The sequence below is a fragment of the Amphibalanus amphitrite genome, unplaced genomic scaffold (assembly GCF_019059575.1).
Source record: "Amphibalanus amphitrite isolate SeventyFive unplaced genomic scaffold, NRLGWU_Aamphi_draft 002019F_arrow, whole genome shotgun sequence".
Lineage (NCBI taxonomy): Eukaryota > Metazoa > Arthropoda > Thecostraca > Balanomorpha > Balanidae > Amphibalanus > Amphibalanus amphitrite.
The window spans coordinates 41,761-61,714 of NW_024883512.1; the positions used below are offsets into that span (position 1 = coordinate 41,761).

At 49.3% G+C, this 19,954-nt stretch overlaps 2 protein-coding genes across 2 annotated transcripts; both read right to left on the reverse strand.

Annotated features, from left to right (window-relative positions):
• Nucleotides 1–264: 264 nt before the first annotated feature.
• On the reverse strand, nt 265–5,083 carry LOC122376107. Its single transcript, XM_043355802.1, has 2 exons — nt 2,907–5,083; nt 265–1,573 (listed from the first exon to the last, which is right to left on the reverse strand). Exons 1-2 carry the CDS (start codon nt 5,050–5,052, stop codon nt 816–818), a joined length of 2,904 nt encoding a protein of 967 aa, XP_043211737.1. The 5' UTR covers nt 5,053–5,083; the 3' UTR covers nt 265–815.
• Nucleotides 5,084–9,271: 4,188 nt separating this feature from the next.
• On the reverse strand, nt 9,272–19,628 carry LOC122376108. Its single transcript, XM_043355803.1, has 2 exons — nt 16,703–19,628; nt 9,272–10,821 (listed from the first exon to the last, which is right to left on the reverse strand). The coding sequence occupies exons 1-2, from the start codon at nt 19,011–19,013 to the stop codon at nt 10,010–10,012; spliced, it is 3,123 nt and encodes a 1,040-aa protein (XP_043211738.1). The 5' UTR covers nt 19,014–19,628; the 3' UTR covers nt 9,272–10,009.
• Nucleotides 19,629–19,954: the final 326 nt, after the last annotated feature.

Consider the following 19,954-nt stretch of genomic DNA (forward strand, 5'->3'; position numbering starts at 1 on the left):
GCAGTGCGATTCGGTTTTACATTTTGTCGCAGTATATTAGACACAATACAGTTATCAAGAACTTAGTTTTACACCCTACTCACGCGCGGAAACAACTGCATTTCAATGTTCAAGTGCATAGGATTACCAGTCACATTTTGCAGTATCTTGCAATATAACCATGATCACTGTCGTACACGAGAGGCACATCATTTTTATTCATTGTGATAATATTGTGTTCCTCTGCGGCCAAATAGATGATTGAATCATATCCAAACGCCAGTGTACAACACATCTAAAAAGTTTTATTTTTAACCACCACCGTGTTTGTCATGCATCCCTTCATTCAGCGTCAACTTGTTCAGCAGGTTCATCATCAAGTAGGTAGTGTGTAGGCAGCGTCTCAAACTACCAGCTGTGACATGTCCTGACCTTAGACTTTGACTGGCCAATGTGAGAATGGAGGTGGTCCATGTCGTTAATGCGATGATAAAAAACAATACAATACATAATGCTCGGCCATCAATCAGATAGTCACAGGGTTGTTTAATAATCAATTGCAATGTATCGGTCAACACATTCACCCGGTTTTTCATATATAGTCAAATTTGCATTGTCTTTTTTCAAATTTCTCCTGTCATCTAAAATAGCAATAAACATACAATTGCCGTGCAGCCAAGCGGCATAAAATGCGAGTTACATACAGTGCAGATGATTGCTTACAGCGTTTTTTCATCACATTATATTGGAACCTGTCATTCGCCTACGTCAAAAGTCTGCCGCTTCTTTGAAACATTCCTATAAGTTCCATTACAGTATCCTTTATTTATACTTCATCATCCTCCTTTCGTTGGCCCTCGTTCCCTCTTCGCCCGTCTTCGTTTCCTCTTCTGCTGTTTCTTCATCTCCTTCACATCATTCTCCATTTGTTTCTTCGCCTGCTTTTTCTGTTTCCTTTTCTCCTTCTTCTTCAGCTTCTTTTTCTTTTCGAGCATTTCCTTCTGTGTCCTTTCGATCTCCTTTTTGACATCCCTCTCCAGCTCTCCCTGCAGCCTTTCCCCCAGCTGCTGACGTCTGCTGCTGCACTCCTCCAGCAGCCGATCCAACTCCTCCCCTGATCGGAGGTCTGGGTACCTCTCCTCCAGCTCTTGTGACTCTCTTTCGTGGCTCTGCATCATCTCTCCCCACTGCAGCTTCTGTCCTTGCAGAAGACCTTCCCACTGTAGTTGTTGGCGGCGATCCAGCTCTTCCCATCGTCTCTGGCCATCTTCTTCGTTTCTTCGATGCAGTTCTACCCGCTCGTCACGGTGAATCTTTTGCAGACTCTGACACTCTTCATAATGCCTCAGCCCCAAACAGCGTAGCTCCTCGCTGTGTCGGTGCAGTAAGCTTCGCTTTTCTCCATGATCTGACCTTTCCAGCTGCTGCAGTAGCTGGTGATGCTGCTGCTCCAGGTCCTGCCATTGCCGTCGGTGCTTTGTCTCAAGCAGCTGCCACTTCTTTGGGTGAGGAAGACCTTCTGATGGCTGCTCTTCTTCTTCGTTGCGCTGCTCTCCTTTTTCGATTTCTCTGTCCTGGGCAAGCCCCGATGAGTCTGGAAGAGAACCGTACCTAGGTCAAACTCAAGTTACCAGACAAATGTTATCACTCAAAGGAGAATTGATCTTTGAGCAGGTCAGTCGGAGAGAAACCTTCCCAGTGTATATGGTGAACGGTCACTAGAGAGCCGCAATTGTTGATTACCTAATATTCACGAACCGAAGTCCGAACCAAGAAGTTCAAGAAATATTATGATGATCGATAGATTATGTCCTACAAGCATTCTGCGTAAAGAAGTGATGAGCTTGCACATAATTGCTTAATTGCATAATTGCTTGCACTAGACAGGAGCAGTTTCGCCTGACTTGCTACCATTTGGAGACATGTATGAACTGGTTTGTATGTCACGGGTTTGTATGAACAGGCAGTGTTCTTAACCCTCGCCGGCACAGGCCATTTCGCGTCCTTCGACGGCACAAGGGGGAGTTGGTACGAACCCCCCCCCCCCCACTCGCGTTTGGCCCCTGATCGAGCTAGAGCTTCGCGGAAAAAAAGGAGCGTGTTGCCCGTCACGAGAGAAAGACGATGATACCCAATTTTAAGGTCCTAGGTCATCGGGTGACCTTCCAGGTCAGGTCAATGACCCGAAAACTGGGAAAATCGGGACCTGTTAGAAAGTCGTAAAGTGTGGCTGCTATGCGGTTTTCCGGGGTGCTGATCACGAATATCGTGTTAGTGTTGATCAGAGATGATGTTTTTAAGCATTTAGACCAGGTCGGGTCAGGTCAGGTCAGGTCAACCGGTAGGGGTTGTGACGGGTATTCGTAATACGTGTCAACCGACTCTGACAGCTTCGTAACATGTTACGAAGACACCAAAACTACTTCGTAAATGTTCAAATGGTTGCTATATTCGAATTCAGCTCCAAAAACTGGCCTAGAAACATGTAAAACTCGAAAAAGTGAACCGAGGTCACCCGAGGTCACCAAAGGTCAATGACCTGACCTGACCTTCAGGTGACCCGACATACGCCGAATCGCGATTCCGGCCAAACATGGTCTCGGAAAAGAGGTCACAGGTCAAAGATCATTTGGGTCAGGGTCATGAAGTTTTCAGGGTAGGTGTAAAATTAATCGATGCGAGGGTACTGAAAGTTTCGCCGCGATCGACCGCTTTTTACGCGAGTTATTCGCGAAAAACCTTAGGGGGGCTGCATCAACCCCCCCCCCGTGCCGGCGAGGGTTAATTCGTCGTCACTATTCATTACGGATTGATCCGGTTGAGTGTTGCATTAACAAGTAATGTGGTGTTCATGATTCAGGACTTTTGAGTGTGTGTTTGTGTGTGTGGGGGGGGGGGGGGAGTAGTGGTGCCGGTCGTAGACTCACCCTGTTTACCTGTCTTGTCCTCCGTCAGGTAGCGAGGAACAAGCTGCCAACGGTCCGGCCACCGGCTGACGGCAGCGTCGTACGCTTTACGCAGCCGGTCACCGGACAGCAGCTGCTGCAGCCGCCGGCGCCAGAGGCCGGCCGTGGCGACCACCGTCGGGCCGTCCATCTCTGGTTGTACCTTGACACGTAGGTTGTACTGCAGGTCACAGCTGAGGTGCTGCGCTAACGTCTCCCGAAGCCACTGGTAGCTAGGTTGCGGAAGGTAGTTTTGCGTCCAGTTCTTCTCCATCATGTCATCAATCACCTTCCACATTATCATCGCCCCCGGTATAGCTTCTCTGATGGCCCGCAGCAGCAGCTCGGGCCGCAGCAGCAGCTCGGCCCGGCCCCGCGGCGTGTCCAGCTCGGCGGTCAGGCCGGCCGGCCGCTCCGCCGGCGGCAGCTGCAGCTGCCAACCACACCACTCCGCCACCGGGGTAGGAGCTATCACCAAGTTGTGTATGTCAGTCGGGATGAGTAGCCGCGTCAGCGTAGTTACATCCAGCGTGAAGAGGTCGACGTTCTGTGATGTCTCTCCCACCTCTCTCGCCAGGTCCTCCGGGTCGATCACACTCCACGCCATGAACAGGTGGCACTGCTGGCGGTACGTTGCCGACTTCATGTAGTGCCAGCTCGGAAGGAGATGCGGAGCCCCGCGGACTAGGCGAGGGATGACATACTTCCACCACGCGTTCCAGCACGGAGCCTCCTGCCTGAACGTGATTCCCTGGTGCACAGCTGATCGTATGAGAAAGCGTCCCAGTCGGTGACGCAGATGGCGCTCTGAGAGCGGCTCTGCTCCACCTACCAGCAGTACTCTCAGCAGCATGGTCTGTGACGATTCTCTCATACAATGCTCCACGAGAAGATGTGTGGCATTGTTCCTCATTAGACTTATTGAGTCTATGACTTTCTGCAGCTTGTTTTGATCTGAGATGAGTTCAGCCACCACGTTGATTTCTTTGTAAAAGAAGCAGGGCATCTCGCGGGCGTTGAGATGTTGCTCAATCCAGTCCAGGACGTAGCACACGCCTTCGGTGATGCTCGTCCAGGGGCAGGTGCCGTCCTGTGCCAGCCAAAGGACCGCTGTTTTAATATAGTAGGACTTCAAGCCTTCAACTGGCATCCCTTTCTCTTTCATCAACTGCTTCATACCTTTCACAGCTTTGATTGTGCTTCGCTGCACCGGATACAGATAGTTAGCAGCGATGACCTCCGCTCGTGACAGGGATATCCGATATTCGATGAGCTCAGTATCACTTCCTGGCCAGCCGGTGGGCACCAAGTGTACCCCAAACTGTCGGATGTCCTTTCGTGCTGCCGCCGGGAGGAATCCTGCTTCCCCGTGGGAACCGTCAGACCAGTCAGGCGAAGGCCACCATCCGCGGACGTAGAAGCAAAAGACGAAGTCGGTGCCACCGTCTGTAACATCCGCCTCCCGCGTGATGTTGACGGCTGGACCAGTGGGATTGATGTTACCGTCCTCTAAGGCCTGGCACAGCTCTAGCATGAACTTGCGCATAGACGTGGCCGACAGGGCCTCCAGCGGCTCCTCGTGGCTGCATTGCGTTGTTTGCACCCAGTGCAGCGTCACAAAGCCAGTTTTGCTGGTCGGCCGGGCCCACAGCTGCGGCGCGGACTGTGGCTCGATGTCGGCCGGCTTCTCCGCGGTTGTCGCCCAGCGGAAGGGGCCGTCGAACTCCAACATGATATCGAAGTCCGACGTGCCCCCCGAGTCTACTCTGCCGTCTCCCACGCCTTCCGCCATGCTCCCTGTTCTGAAGCAGTTCACAAACTTGAGGGGCTGACTGGGCTGGCAGTGGGGACACCGGGCGGAGGCAGTTGCTGCACTGATCTCCTGCAACGCCGCCATCAAAGGCTCGGCAACCATTTCGTAGACGCCGTCATCAAGCTCCAGAGACGCGGTATTGGCCAGTCTTCCGGGGAACACATTATGGAGCAAATCTAGTGTCAGTAGAAGGGTATCCGGAACAAGGTGAGCCGCGGCGCCGCACTTTTGCACCAGTGCTTCCACATTGGGTCCAAAAGTCAGCCTGGACACACGCTCCTTCTTGGCAGCACCGAAGACGTCAGGGCGCGACATGACTGATCGGTCACACTGCCTCGTGAGGACTGGCTGTGGTCGTCCGAAGTCGCGTCTGATATACTCACCTTTTGTGGGGGACTAGATAAGACGAGTGGATTATTCACCTTTGGCCTTCGCTGCTGGTCTAGATTGATGAGTGGATGATTATCGATACAGATCTTATGAGTACAATGCCCGTCCGTTTCCTGGTGACTCATGTAAATCACTTAACCCGGCAGGCGGTGGGCCTCCCGGCCACCTTCCGCGCGGTGGGGGGGGGGGCATTTTTTGTTCCCCCCCCCGTATCTCCGAAACTACTGGACGGATCCGGACAATTCAAACGGCGTTCGATAGCCCTGTCAAATTCGTTGAGGGTAGCCAAATTTCATTGACCACGGGGTCACCAATGACGTCACAGGTCAGGTCAAAGATAAAATGTTTCACCGTTCACGGGGCTTCTAGGGAAAGCGCTAAAATACCGAGTAAAACGCATTTTGTCGAAAATCAGCAATAAGGCGTCAGTTGTCTAGTACATATGTTGCTATTAGAGGTCACTGGTCATACCAGGTCAGATCACAGGTCAGGTCACCAAAGGTCACCAAGGGTCACCACATGAACCCACCTTTACTAAGGTTGTGCGATGCATGTTTTATGGCCACTTTTTCATTTCCAACTCAATGGTGTTGGTTATAAGACCATCAGGTACTGTTTAGGTCACTTTCTGGTGGAGGTCAGGTCAAGGTCAGGTCAAAAAAGGTCAAATTTCAAAGTTGATATTTTTGCATAAAATGGGTATTGATTCGATGCAGCTCGTCGCGGGGAGTCTAATGCTGTCTTTGTTTTGTGCTACGAGGTCTAGATTTGCTAAAAATCGAGTTTGAAAATTTGACGTCATCAATTTCGAACGTTTTTTTCGCTATAACTTGGCAAAAAAAAGAGGTATCGATCTTAAATTTGGTATGTAGATGGAAGGCGGTAGGGAATATCACATATATTCCGTTTTTTTCGAAATTCAAAAAACGTTTTGGATTTTTTGGCTATTATATTCAAAAAATCTATTTTTTGATTTTTCGGAGTCAAAATAAAAAAAATCGAAAAACCGAAATAGCAGTTTTGTAGCCCTCTTGATTCCACGCCTTTCATGTCTGAAACATTTTTCTGTATCTCTAAAGCTGTAGGCCTGACAGCTCTTCCCGCGAAACCTTTTTTTTTGGTCGAAAATGGCAGAAATGACGTCACTCTGAAGTCATTAGCGGCCAACCTATCATAGCCTTTGGAAAAAAATATTGGTCACCATGTGCGCTAGCTGCTCCCGGGAGGGTACTGAAAGTTTGGTGACGATCGGCGCAGCGGTTCTCGAGATATATCGAAAAAAACTAAAGGGGGGGGGGGCAAAAAAATGCCCCCCTTCCCCCCACCGCCTGGAAGGTTAAAGATAACCGGAAGCGGTGTAATTGTGTGGGATAGCTCTACTTCTTTGTGCAGCTTTGATACCTGATACCTTTCGCTCGCAGGCTATAAGAACGTTTGCTTACATGGGAAAACAAATCATGATCTTGACCACTTTTGGCGGTAATCCAAACGAAAAAGCTTGAAATTTGGCCGACATTGATCAGTGGGCATCCTCAAAGGCGCTGTTACGAAAGTCAATCGGGCTCATGCCACTGATTAGATTAGAGCTTTGCGGAAAATAATACTTGTGCCATTGCATGTAAAGTCAGCTATTCTATCATGAGAAATAAACCACTCCAATATCAGGCCACTAAATGCAGAGGAATGGTGCAATGTAAAGCGCTGCAGGAGGCTAGATGATATTTGAACGACGCCATGTTATCGGTCCCAGGCCACTTCAGATTTGTGTGTCGTATTGGCAGGATTAGTTGCATGAGTGTCTTGGCACCCTGGGAGCCCGGAGAATGCGGATCCTTGCAATCAGCGACTTAGCTATCGGTTGTTAGGTTCGAGACATGAGCAGGTCTCATTGGAAGGGCTTCTTGGACCGCGGCACCCAGATCAAATACAGGTCATCGCTGTTCGCTGACTGAATCTCAGAGGGCAGACCGTGTCGTCAAGCTGAACACATCAAAGGTGCTTTCATCGCGCTATTAACATGCCCACATCAAAAGCTATTAGCGGAAAACTGTTTGACACTTTTTGTGGCCTAGGATTACTTCAGGGTTATCGAATATGGTCACGGGTATCATTTTCCGTTACAGCGAGTCATGTGTACCGACTAGTGATGTCAATTACGGAAAATCGGAATACCGATACCAAACCAAATATGTACCAACCAAATCGTGGGGAAATGAAACCAACTTGGGAACATGAGGGAAATACCAACGTTTCACCAATTTCTTAGCCTCTTATACCTACATTAGTGAGGGTTCATAATGACCGTTTTCACGACGGGCTATCCGGCGAGTGCACCTGATTTGACCAAATCTGCACCTAATTTCTCTTACAGCAAATATCTTTATTTTATGAATTTATTTCAGTGTTTTAACCCTCGCCCATGTAGGGGGGGGGTTGGTGCAACCCCCCCCCCCCCCCCCTGAGGCTTTTCGGAAATAGTGCAAAAACGGCGGCGCGCAGCGCCGCCAAGTTTTGGGTACCTTATGGGGCAAACCTTGCGCATCTTTTGATAAAAAAAATTGACCGGGTCATGTCAGGTCACGGAGTTATGACGTCACAAAGGGAACAGCCTCCGGCCGGATTTTCACAAACTGAGTGCCAACGCCCGAGGTTTCCTGCCGGTGGTACGGACATCGGTTGATGGATCGTGATGAAACTTCCCATGCATGTTGGGGCAAGTATTGGCTATCATATGGTATAAGAAACCTGACCGGGTCAGGTCAGGTCACGGAGCTATGACGTCACAAGAGGAACAGCGTCCGGTACTATTTTTGAAAAGCGCCCGAACCACTATTTTGCTAATTCTTGTCACCTCAATGGGAATATGCAGCAATATTAGCTTCTATAGGGAGCAAATGGACCTCCCAAATCCAAAAATACAATCAGATTTCAAAAATTTAAATTTTGATTTTTCGAATTTCTGCCGCCGACTGTGACCTTGCCGACTTCCGGCGCTCCCAACGCGCCATTTTTAGAGCTAGGGAAACGAAATACATACCAAACGATAGAGAATTGATTAAGGAACACGATAGTGAAGGTTTCAAGTCGATATCTCCCACCGTTTTGCCGCAATCGCCGCGGAAAGTTGAAAAAGTCTATTTTTCCGAAAATTTGACATTTGACCGGTCAAAAGTAGGTCAAACGTTGACCTAGTACCAAAAAATATACCACCAATCGCGAGATCTCGGCGAGAGCAATCCGTTGGTCTTTTCCGCTAAGCTCTACGACGCTCCGTTTTCAAACGCCAAGGGGGGGTCGCACCAACCCCCCCCCTGCATGGGCGAAGGTGGCAGATCGCCGTTTACGGGCGAGGGTTAATCGATGATGCTCTCTGATAAGATGACAAAGCAGGCATAAAAGCAATTAGTGCAGCCCTAGCTGATAGCTGCTAAGAGGCACACTGAACCTGATTTGAACAAATCTGCACCTAATCTGTACCAGATGTGCACCAAATGTGTACCAGATGGCCGTCGTTAAAACGGCTAATATGCTACCTTTTTTTGTAAAGATGTCAATCAGATAGGTACCAACTATTTGGTATACTTACCGATACGAAACCGATACCGCAACTTGGTATTTGGTATTTCAATCCTTATGTGTTTGGTATTTTGTTGGTATCATGAGCCCTCACCAATGTATAAGAGGCTAAGAAGTTGGTAAAAAGTTGGTATTTCCCTCATGTTCCTGAGCTGGTTTGATTTCGGTATTTCCCCATGGCTTTGGTTGGTATTTGGCTTGGTATTGGTATTCCGATTGTTAGAAGTTGACATCACTACGTCTTTTGACGTGGGCTGCGTGAAAGCTAAAAAAATTATCGCATTACAGAACCCAAACCGGATCAAGCCAAAATTCGGGTCATCTCAGACTACTTGAAACTCGCACACAACAGGGTCTTACCAGACAGCTGAGCGCTGACTGGTGTTCTCACACTCTACTCGGAATTGATGTAACAAAATCTAATTGACAAAGGTATGTGACAAAAAAGTGGTGGCTTTGCGTGTCATCGTTTTTGCACCGCTTGCAAAGAAAAACAAGAGCAAAACTCCATAGCTCTTAATTTAACACACTGAAAAATGAATATATTTTATTGCATAGGTCATTCAAACGCACCGTTCAAACAAGCATACCCAGCCAAAGTTGTGTGTGTTCATACCTATACCATTGTTTTGACTTTGCCCATCAACATTTTATAAGATAGAAAAACACAAACTCTTTAGTAGGTAAATGTGGCAGGCAATTACCTTACCTACAGTTACATGCAAATGCATACAGTTACAGTTGAGCGCACTAACTGTTTCACACCCTTGGGGTCACACACACCAATGCACTTGGATTGGAAATGGAATCCGTCACATGCAGTCACATTTTTCAAAATTTTCGAAATTGGACTGCATTATGTATGTACCGTGTAAAATGTACATTCCATCACAAAATCGCTGTCCGCACATCGGGAAATGTTTCCCTGCTATTAAACAGCACTTACAATGACCTTAAGTATGTAGGTACAGTGTCTGATCACCGACCAGCCATCCACCTCCAGGCACACCGCGCACAAGCACAACGTCGTTCGAACAATTCAATAACACCTGACCCAGTCTTTTAGCTCAGGTGTCAATTGTTCTTCACACACAGTAGTCTAAGGTGCTTTGAACTCGTCTTGACTGCGCAGTCTGCCTGAACTCAGTCTAGTCAAGGAACGCAATCTAGGCCAGACTGGTAAAGTCTGTGATGGTCAAACTGTTCACAATAGGGTCTTATACATTGTGGTGAACTTCTTGAGTCACGTATGCCACACATGCCAGACTGGTAAAGCCTGCGGTGGGAAGACAATGCCGACTGAATCTCAGTCTTCGTCGCTGTCCGTGTCCCAGCCATGCTCGGCGAACCAGTCGGGCTGCCTGCAGCGCGCCGGCAGCGACTCCCACCGGAAGGTGTCGAGGAATCCCTCCGACCAGAGGCGACCCTCCACGGCCTGAGGGTACAGACCGCAGGCCAAGTCATCCGGGCTGGATCGCCATCTACTTTCCGGTCTTCCAGGGAAAGGGTCGTCGACTCTGCGCTTCCAGCAGCACCAGAGCATCTGCTGCGCGTCCAGGGGGAGGTTCAGCAGGTGGCGCATCAGCGGCGCCTGGCTCGAGCTCAGCAGGCCAGCCAGCAGCAGCTGGATGGCGCGCGGCAGCAGCGCTCGCAGCTTTACCACATCAAATCCCCTCATTGTATACACATTGAGTTGCATCTCCCAAAGCTCAATGTCAGGGTCAAAATAGCACGGGAGGCTATTTCTCTGGGCGCATTGCATCAGAAAGTCCATGACGGCCATCATCGACTCCAGCATGCCGTCCCAGGTCCAGAGCTCTGGCGCACGTCGCTCGCAGAGCCACATCATGGCCGTCTTCAGCTCATAGCTGCACAGGTCACTTTTCGTCACTGCAGCGCAGTGTTTGAGCAGGGTCAGACAGATCCGCTGGGGCTTGGTCATAGAGCGGATCACCTTCGACTCGAGGACTGAAAACGACTTGCGAAATGTCAAGCGACCCTTTCCTACCAGAAAGATGGGCATCGTCCTTAGCTTCTCCACCAAGGCCTTGCTCGGCTGTCCCGATGGTCGCTCCCTGTTCACAAACTCGTCACTGACGTTCTCTGGGTACTGGAGACCAGGGCGTATTTTAAGGGATTTTCACTGGGTCGGCAATCACAATTAGGGGCGGCATTTTGCACTCATAGGGGCGGCACTTGGCATCTGAGGGGGCGGCATACCTACTGATATTTAATGACCAAAAAAGACACGTTCGACGGTTCTTTTATAACTCTTCCTAAGTAATGATTTCAGATTCAACCTAAGCTCAGCGGTATTACGTTTATTTTTCCGGGATATAGTATTTCTCTCATCATAATGCGATAAATGAACTATAATTTGACCTAACAAAAAATAATCTTAAAATTTTACCTGAGGTAAACATGTTACATACCAGCCGATTCGTATCGTCAAGCTTAAAATATTCACGGCGTTTTATGACTCTATCTAGAACAGTGGTCGGCAGGTCGCACGAGTGTGCCCACTTTATGGGCGCTGGACGGGGCCATTACCCCCACTTGTCATACCCATTGCTTACACAGCAAGGGTCGCTGATATTCGGCCATATCCTTTGACGCCTCTATTTTTCTGCATAGGTATAAATAAAATGCAACACAATTAACTCTCTTTTTTATGGCGAGGGAGAGCGTGTGGAGTAAGGATTAACTCATACATTTTTTATTTATTAGTTACTCGCGTAATGAACAGCGTATTGCAACGATACGTTCATCCCTCCCCCCCCCCCCCCAGGTTAATGAATGTTATACCTACCTACTCAAACATTTTCGTGACCCCAGTGACATTGTCATTGAGTTTTTGAAATTTGAATGACCTTCACTCGGTAACTTTCTCTCCGGCTCGGCCGGCGGACAAAACGCAAGCGAAGGCAATGCGGGGAGTCCGGTGCTCTACCAACTGAGCCACGGAACAGGCAAATGCTCACCATAGATATACTGACTGAACGATCCCTTTATAACTTCAGCGATTGATAAGACAAACAGTGTGTAACTGTATATATATAATATAACCCTCGCCGGCACAGGCCATTTTGAGTCCTTCGACGGCACAAGGTTGGTTGGTACGACCCCCCCCCCCCCCTCACGTTTGGCCCCTGATGGAGCTAGAGCTTCGCAGAAAAAAACGAGCGTGTTGTCCGTCACGAGAGGAAGCCAATGATACCCAATTTCAAGGTCCTAGGTCATCGGTTGACCTTCCAGGTCAGGTCAATGACCCAAAAATCGGGAATATCGGGACCTGTTTGAAAGTCGTAAATTGTGGCTGCTAAGGGGTTTTCCGGGGTGCTGATCACAAATATCGTGTTAGTTTTGATCACAGATGATGTCGTTAAGCGTTTAGACCAGGTCGGGTCAGGTCAGGTCAGGTCAACCAGTAGGCGTCGTGGCGGGTATTCGTAGTACGTGTCAACCGCCTCTGACAGCTTCGTAACATGTTACGAAGGCACCAAAACTACTTCGTAAATATTTAAATGGTTGCTAAATTCGAATTCAGCTCCAAAAACTAGCCTAGAAATATGTAAAACTCGAAAAAGTGAACCGAGGTCACCAAAGGTCAATGACCTGACCTGACCTTCAGGTGACCTTGACACCCACCCTAATGCATGGGAGCAACATCAAATCACATGTTTGAACGTTTGAATTTTGAAACCACGAAAAGCTTGCAAACGCGCGGTTAATGCGAGCCGACATACGCCGAATCTTGATTTCGGCCAAACATGGTCACGGAAAAGAGGTCACAGGTGAAAGGTCATTGAAGTCAGGGTCATAAAATTTGCAGGGTAGGTGTAAAATTGATCAATTCGAGGGTACTGAAAGTTTCGTTGCGATCGGCCGCTTTTTACGCGAGTTATTCGCGATAAACCTTAGGGGGGTTGCATCAACCGGCGAGGGTTAAATGTAAGTCTCGAAATTGCGATGTCTCTGACCAAATGTAAGGACAATTTTGCGACCCTTCCATTAGGTAAAAGGAAATGGGAGAAAATCAGGGCATGTGCCTCTTTTTATAGGTAGACAAATGTCAAAGTTAACGAATTTAAACATCAGAAAACAATTAAAAATGACACACTTAATCGGAAAATTGCCACCCACGACCCCTCGTTATGTCCTTGAGGTCATGTCAGGTCATGGTAGGCCTCCAGCAGTTTTTTTTCCCAATAACTTCTGATAGAGATATGCGACATGCCTGAGCGATGAAAACACCTTACATAGATGATTTCAGTTTGACGATACAAATCGACTGATATGCAACATGACCTTTACCAGCCAGGTCATGACCTGGACCTGAGCTCAAATTTCCCAAATGACGTTTGAATGTCAAATTATAGTTCATTCGACGCATCTCGACGAGAGGAGCACAGTACTGAAAAAAACAATGTCATAACTTTCGTGCGTCAATAATTATTACAGTAAAAAGGTTCTTCATTAAAACAGCTCAGTAGAGGGGCGCAGGGGGTCCACTGTCCCCTCCAACCCTCCCCGGCCCGGCACGGGTTAAACAAGTTGTGCTCTGTAGGTTAAGCCGTTGATGTTAGGTCAAGTCTGAGGACTTCATAGGAACGTTGAAGAGCTATCGAATGCGCTTTTTCGCGGTGCTGTAGTTCTATTCTTCCCCGAGTTATGCGCCAGTTTGTTAAATGTCAATAAATGTTGAAACAGACAACATTTCACCCACATTTCACCTTTGATGACCTCTGGTCACCTGATATTTGACATTTGACTTGACCTAACCAAAGCACGGTTAACCAACTAACCCAAGCAGTTTTTGACACTCTTCCGAATACCGCTTACCGCGTGTCGCTACGTGGCCTAAGTAGCCAAGTTATAGGGGTCGGGAGGGGGGTTTAAACAAACTCAGCCCGGCGCCGGTTAACCCGCGCCCCGTAGGGGGGGGGGGCCGAAACGGCCCCTCCCTGTCCTTTTCGGTCGATATCTCCTAAACGGCTGGAGATATCGCCACCAAACTTTCAGGACCCCTCCGGGCATCAATTTTACACATTGTGACCAAAAATTTTTCCAGAGGCTATGATAGGTTGGCCACAAATGACGTCAGAGTGACGTCATGTTCTGTCATTTTCGACCGAAAAAAGACCTTCGCGAGAAGACCTGTCAGGACTACAGCTTTGAAGATACAGAAAAATGATCAAGACATAAGAGATGTAGAATTGACAGGGCTACAAAACTGCTATCTCGAATTTTTGAAATTTTTGAGTTTTGACCCCCAAAAATCAAAAAAGCAATTTTTTGGATATATTCGCCAAAAAATCGAAAAAGTTTTTTGAATTTCGAAAAAACCGGAATATATGTGATAGTGCCTACCGTCTTCTATCTACATAACAAATTTCAGATCGATACCTCGTTTTTTGGCCAAGTTATAGCGAAAAAACTGTTCAAAAATGATGACGTCAAATTTTCAAACTCAATTTTTGGCAATTCTAGAACTCGTAGAGCAAAACGAAGACCACCATTAGACTCCCCGTGACGAGCTGCATCGAATCGATACCCATTTTATGCAAAAATATCAACTTTGAAATTTGACCTAATTTGACCTGACCTTGACCTGACCTTCACAAAAACGTGACCTAGGCTGGCCCCAAAGGCTGCCTAACCCACATAATCGCATTTGTCATGTAAAATGGACCATAAAACATGTATCACACGACACATTCATATTGTGACCCCCGGTGACCTGACCTCGCTGTGACCTGACCTGGTATCAGTGACCTCAGATAGCAAAGTATGTGTTTGACGAACAATGTACCATCGATGGTTTTCAATAAATTACCAATTTACTCGCTTTCACAGCACATTTCTTGAATTGCCTGTGAACGGTGAAAATCTGACCTTTGACCTGACCTGTGACGTCATCGGTTTGACCTAGGTCAATGAAATTTGGTCACAAGGTAGTTCCCGGGTGGGGCTATCGAACGCCGTTTGAATTTTGAAAATCGGCCGGTAACTTTCCGAGATCTTAGGGGGGGGCCGAAACGCCCCCCCCCCCCCCTACGGGTGGTAGGGTCCGCCGGTAGCCCTACGGGGCGCGGGTTAAGGGAAGGCACTATTATTTTGGGGGCGCTGCAGATATGCTAAGGGACGACAGCATCATTTTGATTTTTGAGGCGCGCCACCAATTTTTTTTTAGGGCCACCGACACTGTGAGGAGCGCAATTATGTCTTTGAGCGTTGCGGGGTGGCACCATTACATTGAAGGGCGCCATGTGAGCAGTGATGTGGGGCAAAATGACAATGAGGAGCGCCTCCGATACTTAAAGAAGAAAGAGACGCCAACATTACTCGGGGGGGGGGGGAGGCAACATCACTTTTATTTTGATTACGCCACCCACATTGGAAGGGGCGGCACTGTAACTTTAAGGACCGCCACGGATACTTTAAGGGGCGGCTCCATCATATGGAGGGGTGCTACAGATCGTTAATGGGCGGCAATAGGTATGATATTTAGGGACTCCGATACTTCGAAGGGCGCCACTGTTTGTTTGAGGGTGACATCATCACTTTGAGGGCCACCACCGATACTGTTCGGGGCGCCACCGACACTATAAGGGGCGCGACCGACACTGACAGGAGCACTTTGACCGGCGTTACTATCACATATGGGCGCCGTGAGCACATTGGGGCCTGGGGGGCGGCACCATGGCGTGGAGGGGCGTTACGGAAGGTTTGAGGGGCGGCAACATGACATTGAGGAGCGCCTCCGACACTTCGAGGGACACCAGCATTTCTTTGAGAGGCGGCACCTTGACTTTTGAGGAGACACCACCGACACTGTAAGGGGCGGCACCATCACTTTGAGGGGCGCCACGGATGGTTTGAGAAGCGGCACCATTATGTATATGGAGGGGCGCTACAGAAAGTTAGAGGGCGGCAACATTGTATTGATGAGTTCCTCCAAAACTTTGAAGGGCGCCACTGACACTGTAAGGGGCGGCACCAGCACTTTTAGGGGCGGCAGCATCATTTTGAGGGGTGCCACCGACTCGTTGACAGGAGACACCATCACATTTAGGGGCGCCACTGGCACTTTGAGGGAGGCACCATCACATTGAGGGGCGCCACCGATACTGAAAGGGGCGGCATCATCTTCTTGAGGGGCGGCATTATCTGCTTGAGGGGCAGCTCCATCACAATGAGGGGCTATGTGGATACCTAGAGGGGCGGCACCATTATATTGGTGGGTTCCTCTGACACTTCGAAGGGCGTCACTGACACTATAAGGGGCGGCACTAACACTTTAAGGGGCGGCAGCATCATTTTGAGGGGCGCCACCAACTCGTTGGCGGGCAGCACCGTCACATTCAGGGGCGGCATCATCTGCTTGAGGGGCGGCTCCATCACAATGAGGGGCTATGTGGATATCTAGAGGGGCGGCACCATTATATTGGTGGGTTCCTCCGACACTTCGAAGGGCGTCACTGACACTATAAGGGGCGGCGCCAACACTTTAAGGGGCGGCAGCATCATTTTGAGGGGCGCCATCGACTCGTTGGCGGGCAGCACCATCACATTCAGGGGCGCCACCGGCACTTTGAGGGCGGCACCATCACATTGAGGGGCGCCACCGATACTGAAAGGGGCGGCATCATCTTCTTGAGGGGCGGTATCATCACATTGAGGGGCTCCACAGATGCTTAGAAGGGCGGCACCATTACATTGAGTGGGACTACTAACAGATTTAGGGGCGGCACGATCACATTGAGTTGTGGGATCATCACTTTCTATAGACGGCTGCTTCACTTTAAGAGGCGGCATTATCATTTCGGAGGGCAGCAGCCTCACTATGAATGACGGCACCTAGCCTGCATGTGCGTGCTGCATCCTAGAGGGGGCGGCAACTGGGTCGGCAAACGGCTGTCACTGGGTCGGCATTCTTCGTGACTGGGTCGGCAATTGCCGACCCAGTTAACATGTTAAAATACGCCCTGCTGGAGACAGAGAACGATGTCAATGCTGTCTTCTCCAAAGACAGCTTCCATGCTCGCTTTTTCATCGTCTTTATCTTTAATTTCGATGCCTTCCATGTGACGATCCATAGCTGCCGCTAAATGTGTTTTGAAATGACTGACAGTAAAGGCATACTTGTCAACGTGTTCACCCTCCCCCGGAAAGATCCGACGAAGGTACGCAAATCCTGGTCTGTCTTCGATTTCTTGCATCAGAAGTGTCAAAGTGTCGTTTGTAGAATCAGAGACCCTTTCCGTTAAGAAGGTGTCAATGCACAATGGTCTCCCATACTTCAGTTCCAGTCTCTGGTCAGCTTTTTCTTGTTGCTGCCTTGCATATTCCCTGCTCAAACTTTCCAAGCCAGAAAGGGAAGAGTCGCTCTCCGTTGTGTCGGAGCAGTCGCTCTCCGTTGAGTCGGAGGACTCAGATTCCTCTGAGTCGGAGGATTCAGTTTCCTCTGAGTCGGAGGAGTCAGTTTCTTCTGCGTCGGACGAGCCATTTTCTGTGTGGTGGGAGTACGCATCGCCACTGTCAGAGGAACTCAAATGGTTATCGAAGTCACTCGGTCGACTGAATTTTTTCCATGGCGGTCCTTTTTCCAGCTTCACAGGTCCCACCTGGAGCATGAAGTCGACGTCAGATGCTTGCTTGAAAGTTTCGTCAGATTTTTCTTCATCGTCATCGACGTCATCGACTGCTGCTTTGCTCGGCGGCCTTTTCAGTTTCTTTCTCTCTTGGATCCAGTGCGGCAGAGCAAAACCGTCATCACTCACCCACTGGAACGTTTGAACTGTTTTGAATTCACCGTATTCACTCCTAGCGACATGCATCTCAGTAGTTTCGCCTGCGCTTCCTGACACAAACATATCTTGGATGGCAAGCTTGTACACAGGGGTTTCCCGCTTCAATCCGCAGTTTGAAAGATGTTCTTTTCCCTGTAAGGCGTTTCTAAATCGTTCCTCGTAAGCTTTTGCCCGATGTATGGTGTTTGACTTGACAAGAAGTTGCTCCCTCCATCGTAGGACTCGTCCCAGAGCTGCGGCCATTTCGGCCAGTAAACATGGAGCATCCATCGCTTTACGGATCTCTTCCAACTGCGGGGAGTTCGCACAGCCTTCTATGGCCTTTCTGCAGGCGACTTGGGATGGTTCCTTGTCTTTTCTGCCGGTTTCAGGAGAGTGAGATGTAGTTTGCTGTGGTTCAAGACGTCTTCTCTTCTGCGGGCTTCCTCGCGGTTTAGCCTCTGTCTTGTCATCGGGATCTCTTTCACCGCCCGCATGTCCTTTGATGATGTTGTGTGCTAGAATTCTGTTCCGAATAATCATCAAGAGGTTGTATAATTTCTCAGCCTTGGTGGTGAACGGGGATGTGTAGGCAAACAGAACTTCTTCTATGTCACCTCTTAGTTTCTCTAACCTTTCTCTGACTTCTTGAGGCAGGTTGCCTTCGAGATGTTCTTTGTCAGCGTCTGCTTGCACCAGCTGCTCTGGTGGAATTTGTTGGCAGTCCATGCGAGCACACTCTAGGTCAACGTCTTGCCGTGATTTGACTGAATCCACAATGGAAAAAGTCGTGTTTTTCGCATTTATCGCAGAGAGAGAAAAGCGGTGTGGGTACATGCCAAAGCTGTTTCCAAGACATCCAAGCCAGATTTTGTGCATGTTTTGTATGCACAGTTCGGTTCGCACGCTTTCCTTGTCCACAGTTTGCTCACCAGTGGACGTGTTGGTCTCGGCCTCCCCCCGCCCACCTCCGTTCAGCAGGTCCCGGTACAGTGCCAGAACACACGCCTCTTCATTCGGCAGCACCCATGCGCCCAGTACGCTCCTGTAGGTTTCTCTGCTGCTTTTCTCTTCAAAGGGTCTCCACTCCTCAAGTTTCGGGTAGGCCTTGGAGCGCGCCAGTGCCGCCCGCGCAGCCGCCATCTCAACAGGATCATCATCGGGTGCTTCCAATACCCGCGTCAGAGCCGCTATACGCCCGTTGAGACTAGCACATAGTGTGTTGTAACACAGGGATCTGTCAACGTACGCGTCTTCGGTCTCTGGGGACTCCCCCTCGCCTGGTACGGCCCGCAGAGCAGCAATGAACGCGGCAGCCGGAGCAGGCTTCAACTCGGATCCCGCCGAGGCAGCCATGGCGGCCTCCAGGGCTGCAGGTGGCACTTCTCCACTGAGGTCTGTCTGAGCAGTCTCCGCTTCACTTGCCATGTCCAGGATCCCGACAACGTCATCTTCGTGATGCGCCATACTCAGGATTCCGATTAAGCCATCTTTTTGAAATAGTTGTGCTGACGCCATAACGATTTGTCAATTTTCTTCGAGCAGTTCGATTCCGTCAGCTAAATCCCCTCTTGCACTTCGATTCCGTCAGTTAACTCCTCTGGTGCAATTCGATTCCGTCCGTTTACTCTCCTCGTGCGTTTCTTCTCTGTTAGTTATTGTTCTCCGTGACCCTCCGTTCTGTCAGTTAACGCCCAATGTGACCTTTTTCTGCTGACATGTCAGACTACCGCCTCTTGAACAACCTTTGCTGGGAACGCTACCACGTTTACTTGCGTTGTTTCAGGCCATTCGGGATCGCAGTAAGAGTTTCTATGATCCAGTCAGAGTGTCTAGAGTCCAAGTCAGAGCTTCTAATCTCCATTCAGAGCTTCCATGGTCTAGTCAGAATATTCCGCTTTGATGAGGTTCTTCACACCAGCACAAGCTCCACAGTCCACCCAGAAGTTTCAGGGCACAGTCAAGAGCTGCGACCTCCGATTCCGATCTCCTAACAATCCAGTCTCAGTCCGGACCTCCACACTTTAACTGGAACCACTCACCAGTCACCATGGTCTACATTATTCGCTGCTCCACTCAGGATGCCCGCAAGCAGGACTTGTACCCCTCACTCTCCACTAATACCCCTCACTCTCCACTAATATCCCTTACTCTCCACTAATACCCCTTACTCTCCACTAGTATCCTCCAGTATCCTGACAGGGTACGAGAGTCGGCCTCTCTGTGCGGCTGGTTGGACACCACTGGGGCACAGTCGGGTTCGGCCTCATGGACTGAGGTGTGATCACGGGTATGACCCACTGCAGAGTAAACAAACCACCTCACTCCACCAATGGCAGACGTGACTGATAGGGCGACCGGCAAACCTGATAGGCATGCTATGTCACGCGATATCGGGTTTAGTGGAATGAATCACAGGCAGCGGTCGCTGCAACGGAGCTGTTGCAGCAAACTGCATC

What these genes read in the sequence shown, in the direction of transcription:
- LOC122376107 (XM_043355802.1), bottom strand. Translation starts at nt 5,052, where the DNA reads ATGTCGCGCCCTGACGTCTTCGGTGCTGCCAAGAAGGAGCGTGTGTCC. An exon ending in GGACAAGACAGGTAAACAGG is followed by an intron (nt 1,574 to 2,906) that starts GTGAGTCTACGA and finishes GTTCTCTTCCAG; the next exon opens with ACTCATCGGGGCTTGCCCAG.
- LOC122376108 (XM_043355803.1), bottom strand. Translation starts at nt 19,013, where the DNA reads ATGGCGTCAGCACAACTATTTCAAAAAGATGGCTTAATCGGAATCCTG. An exon ending in CAGCATTGACATCGTTCTCT is followed by an intron (nt 10,822 to 16,702) that starts GTCTCCAGCAGG and finishes AAATACGCCCTG; the next exon opens with GTCTCCAGTACCCAGAGAAC.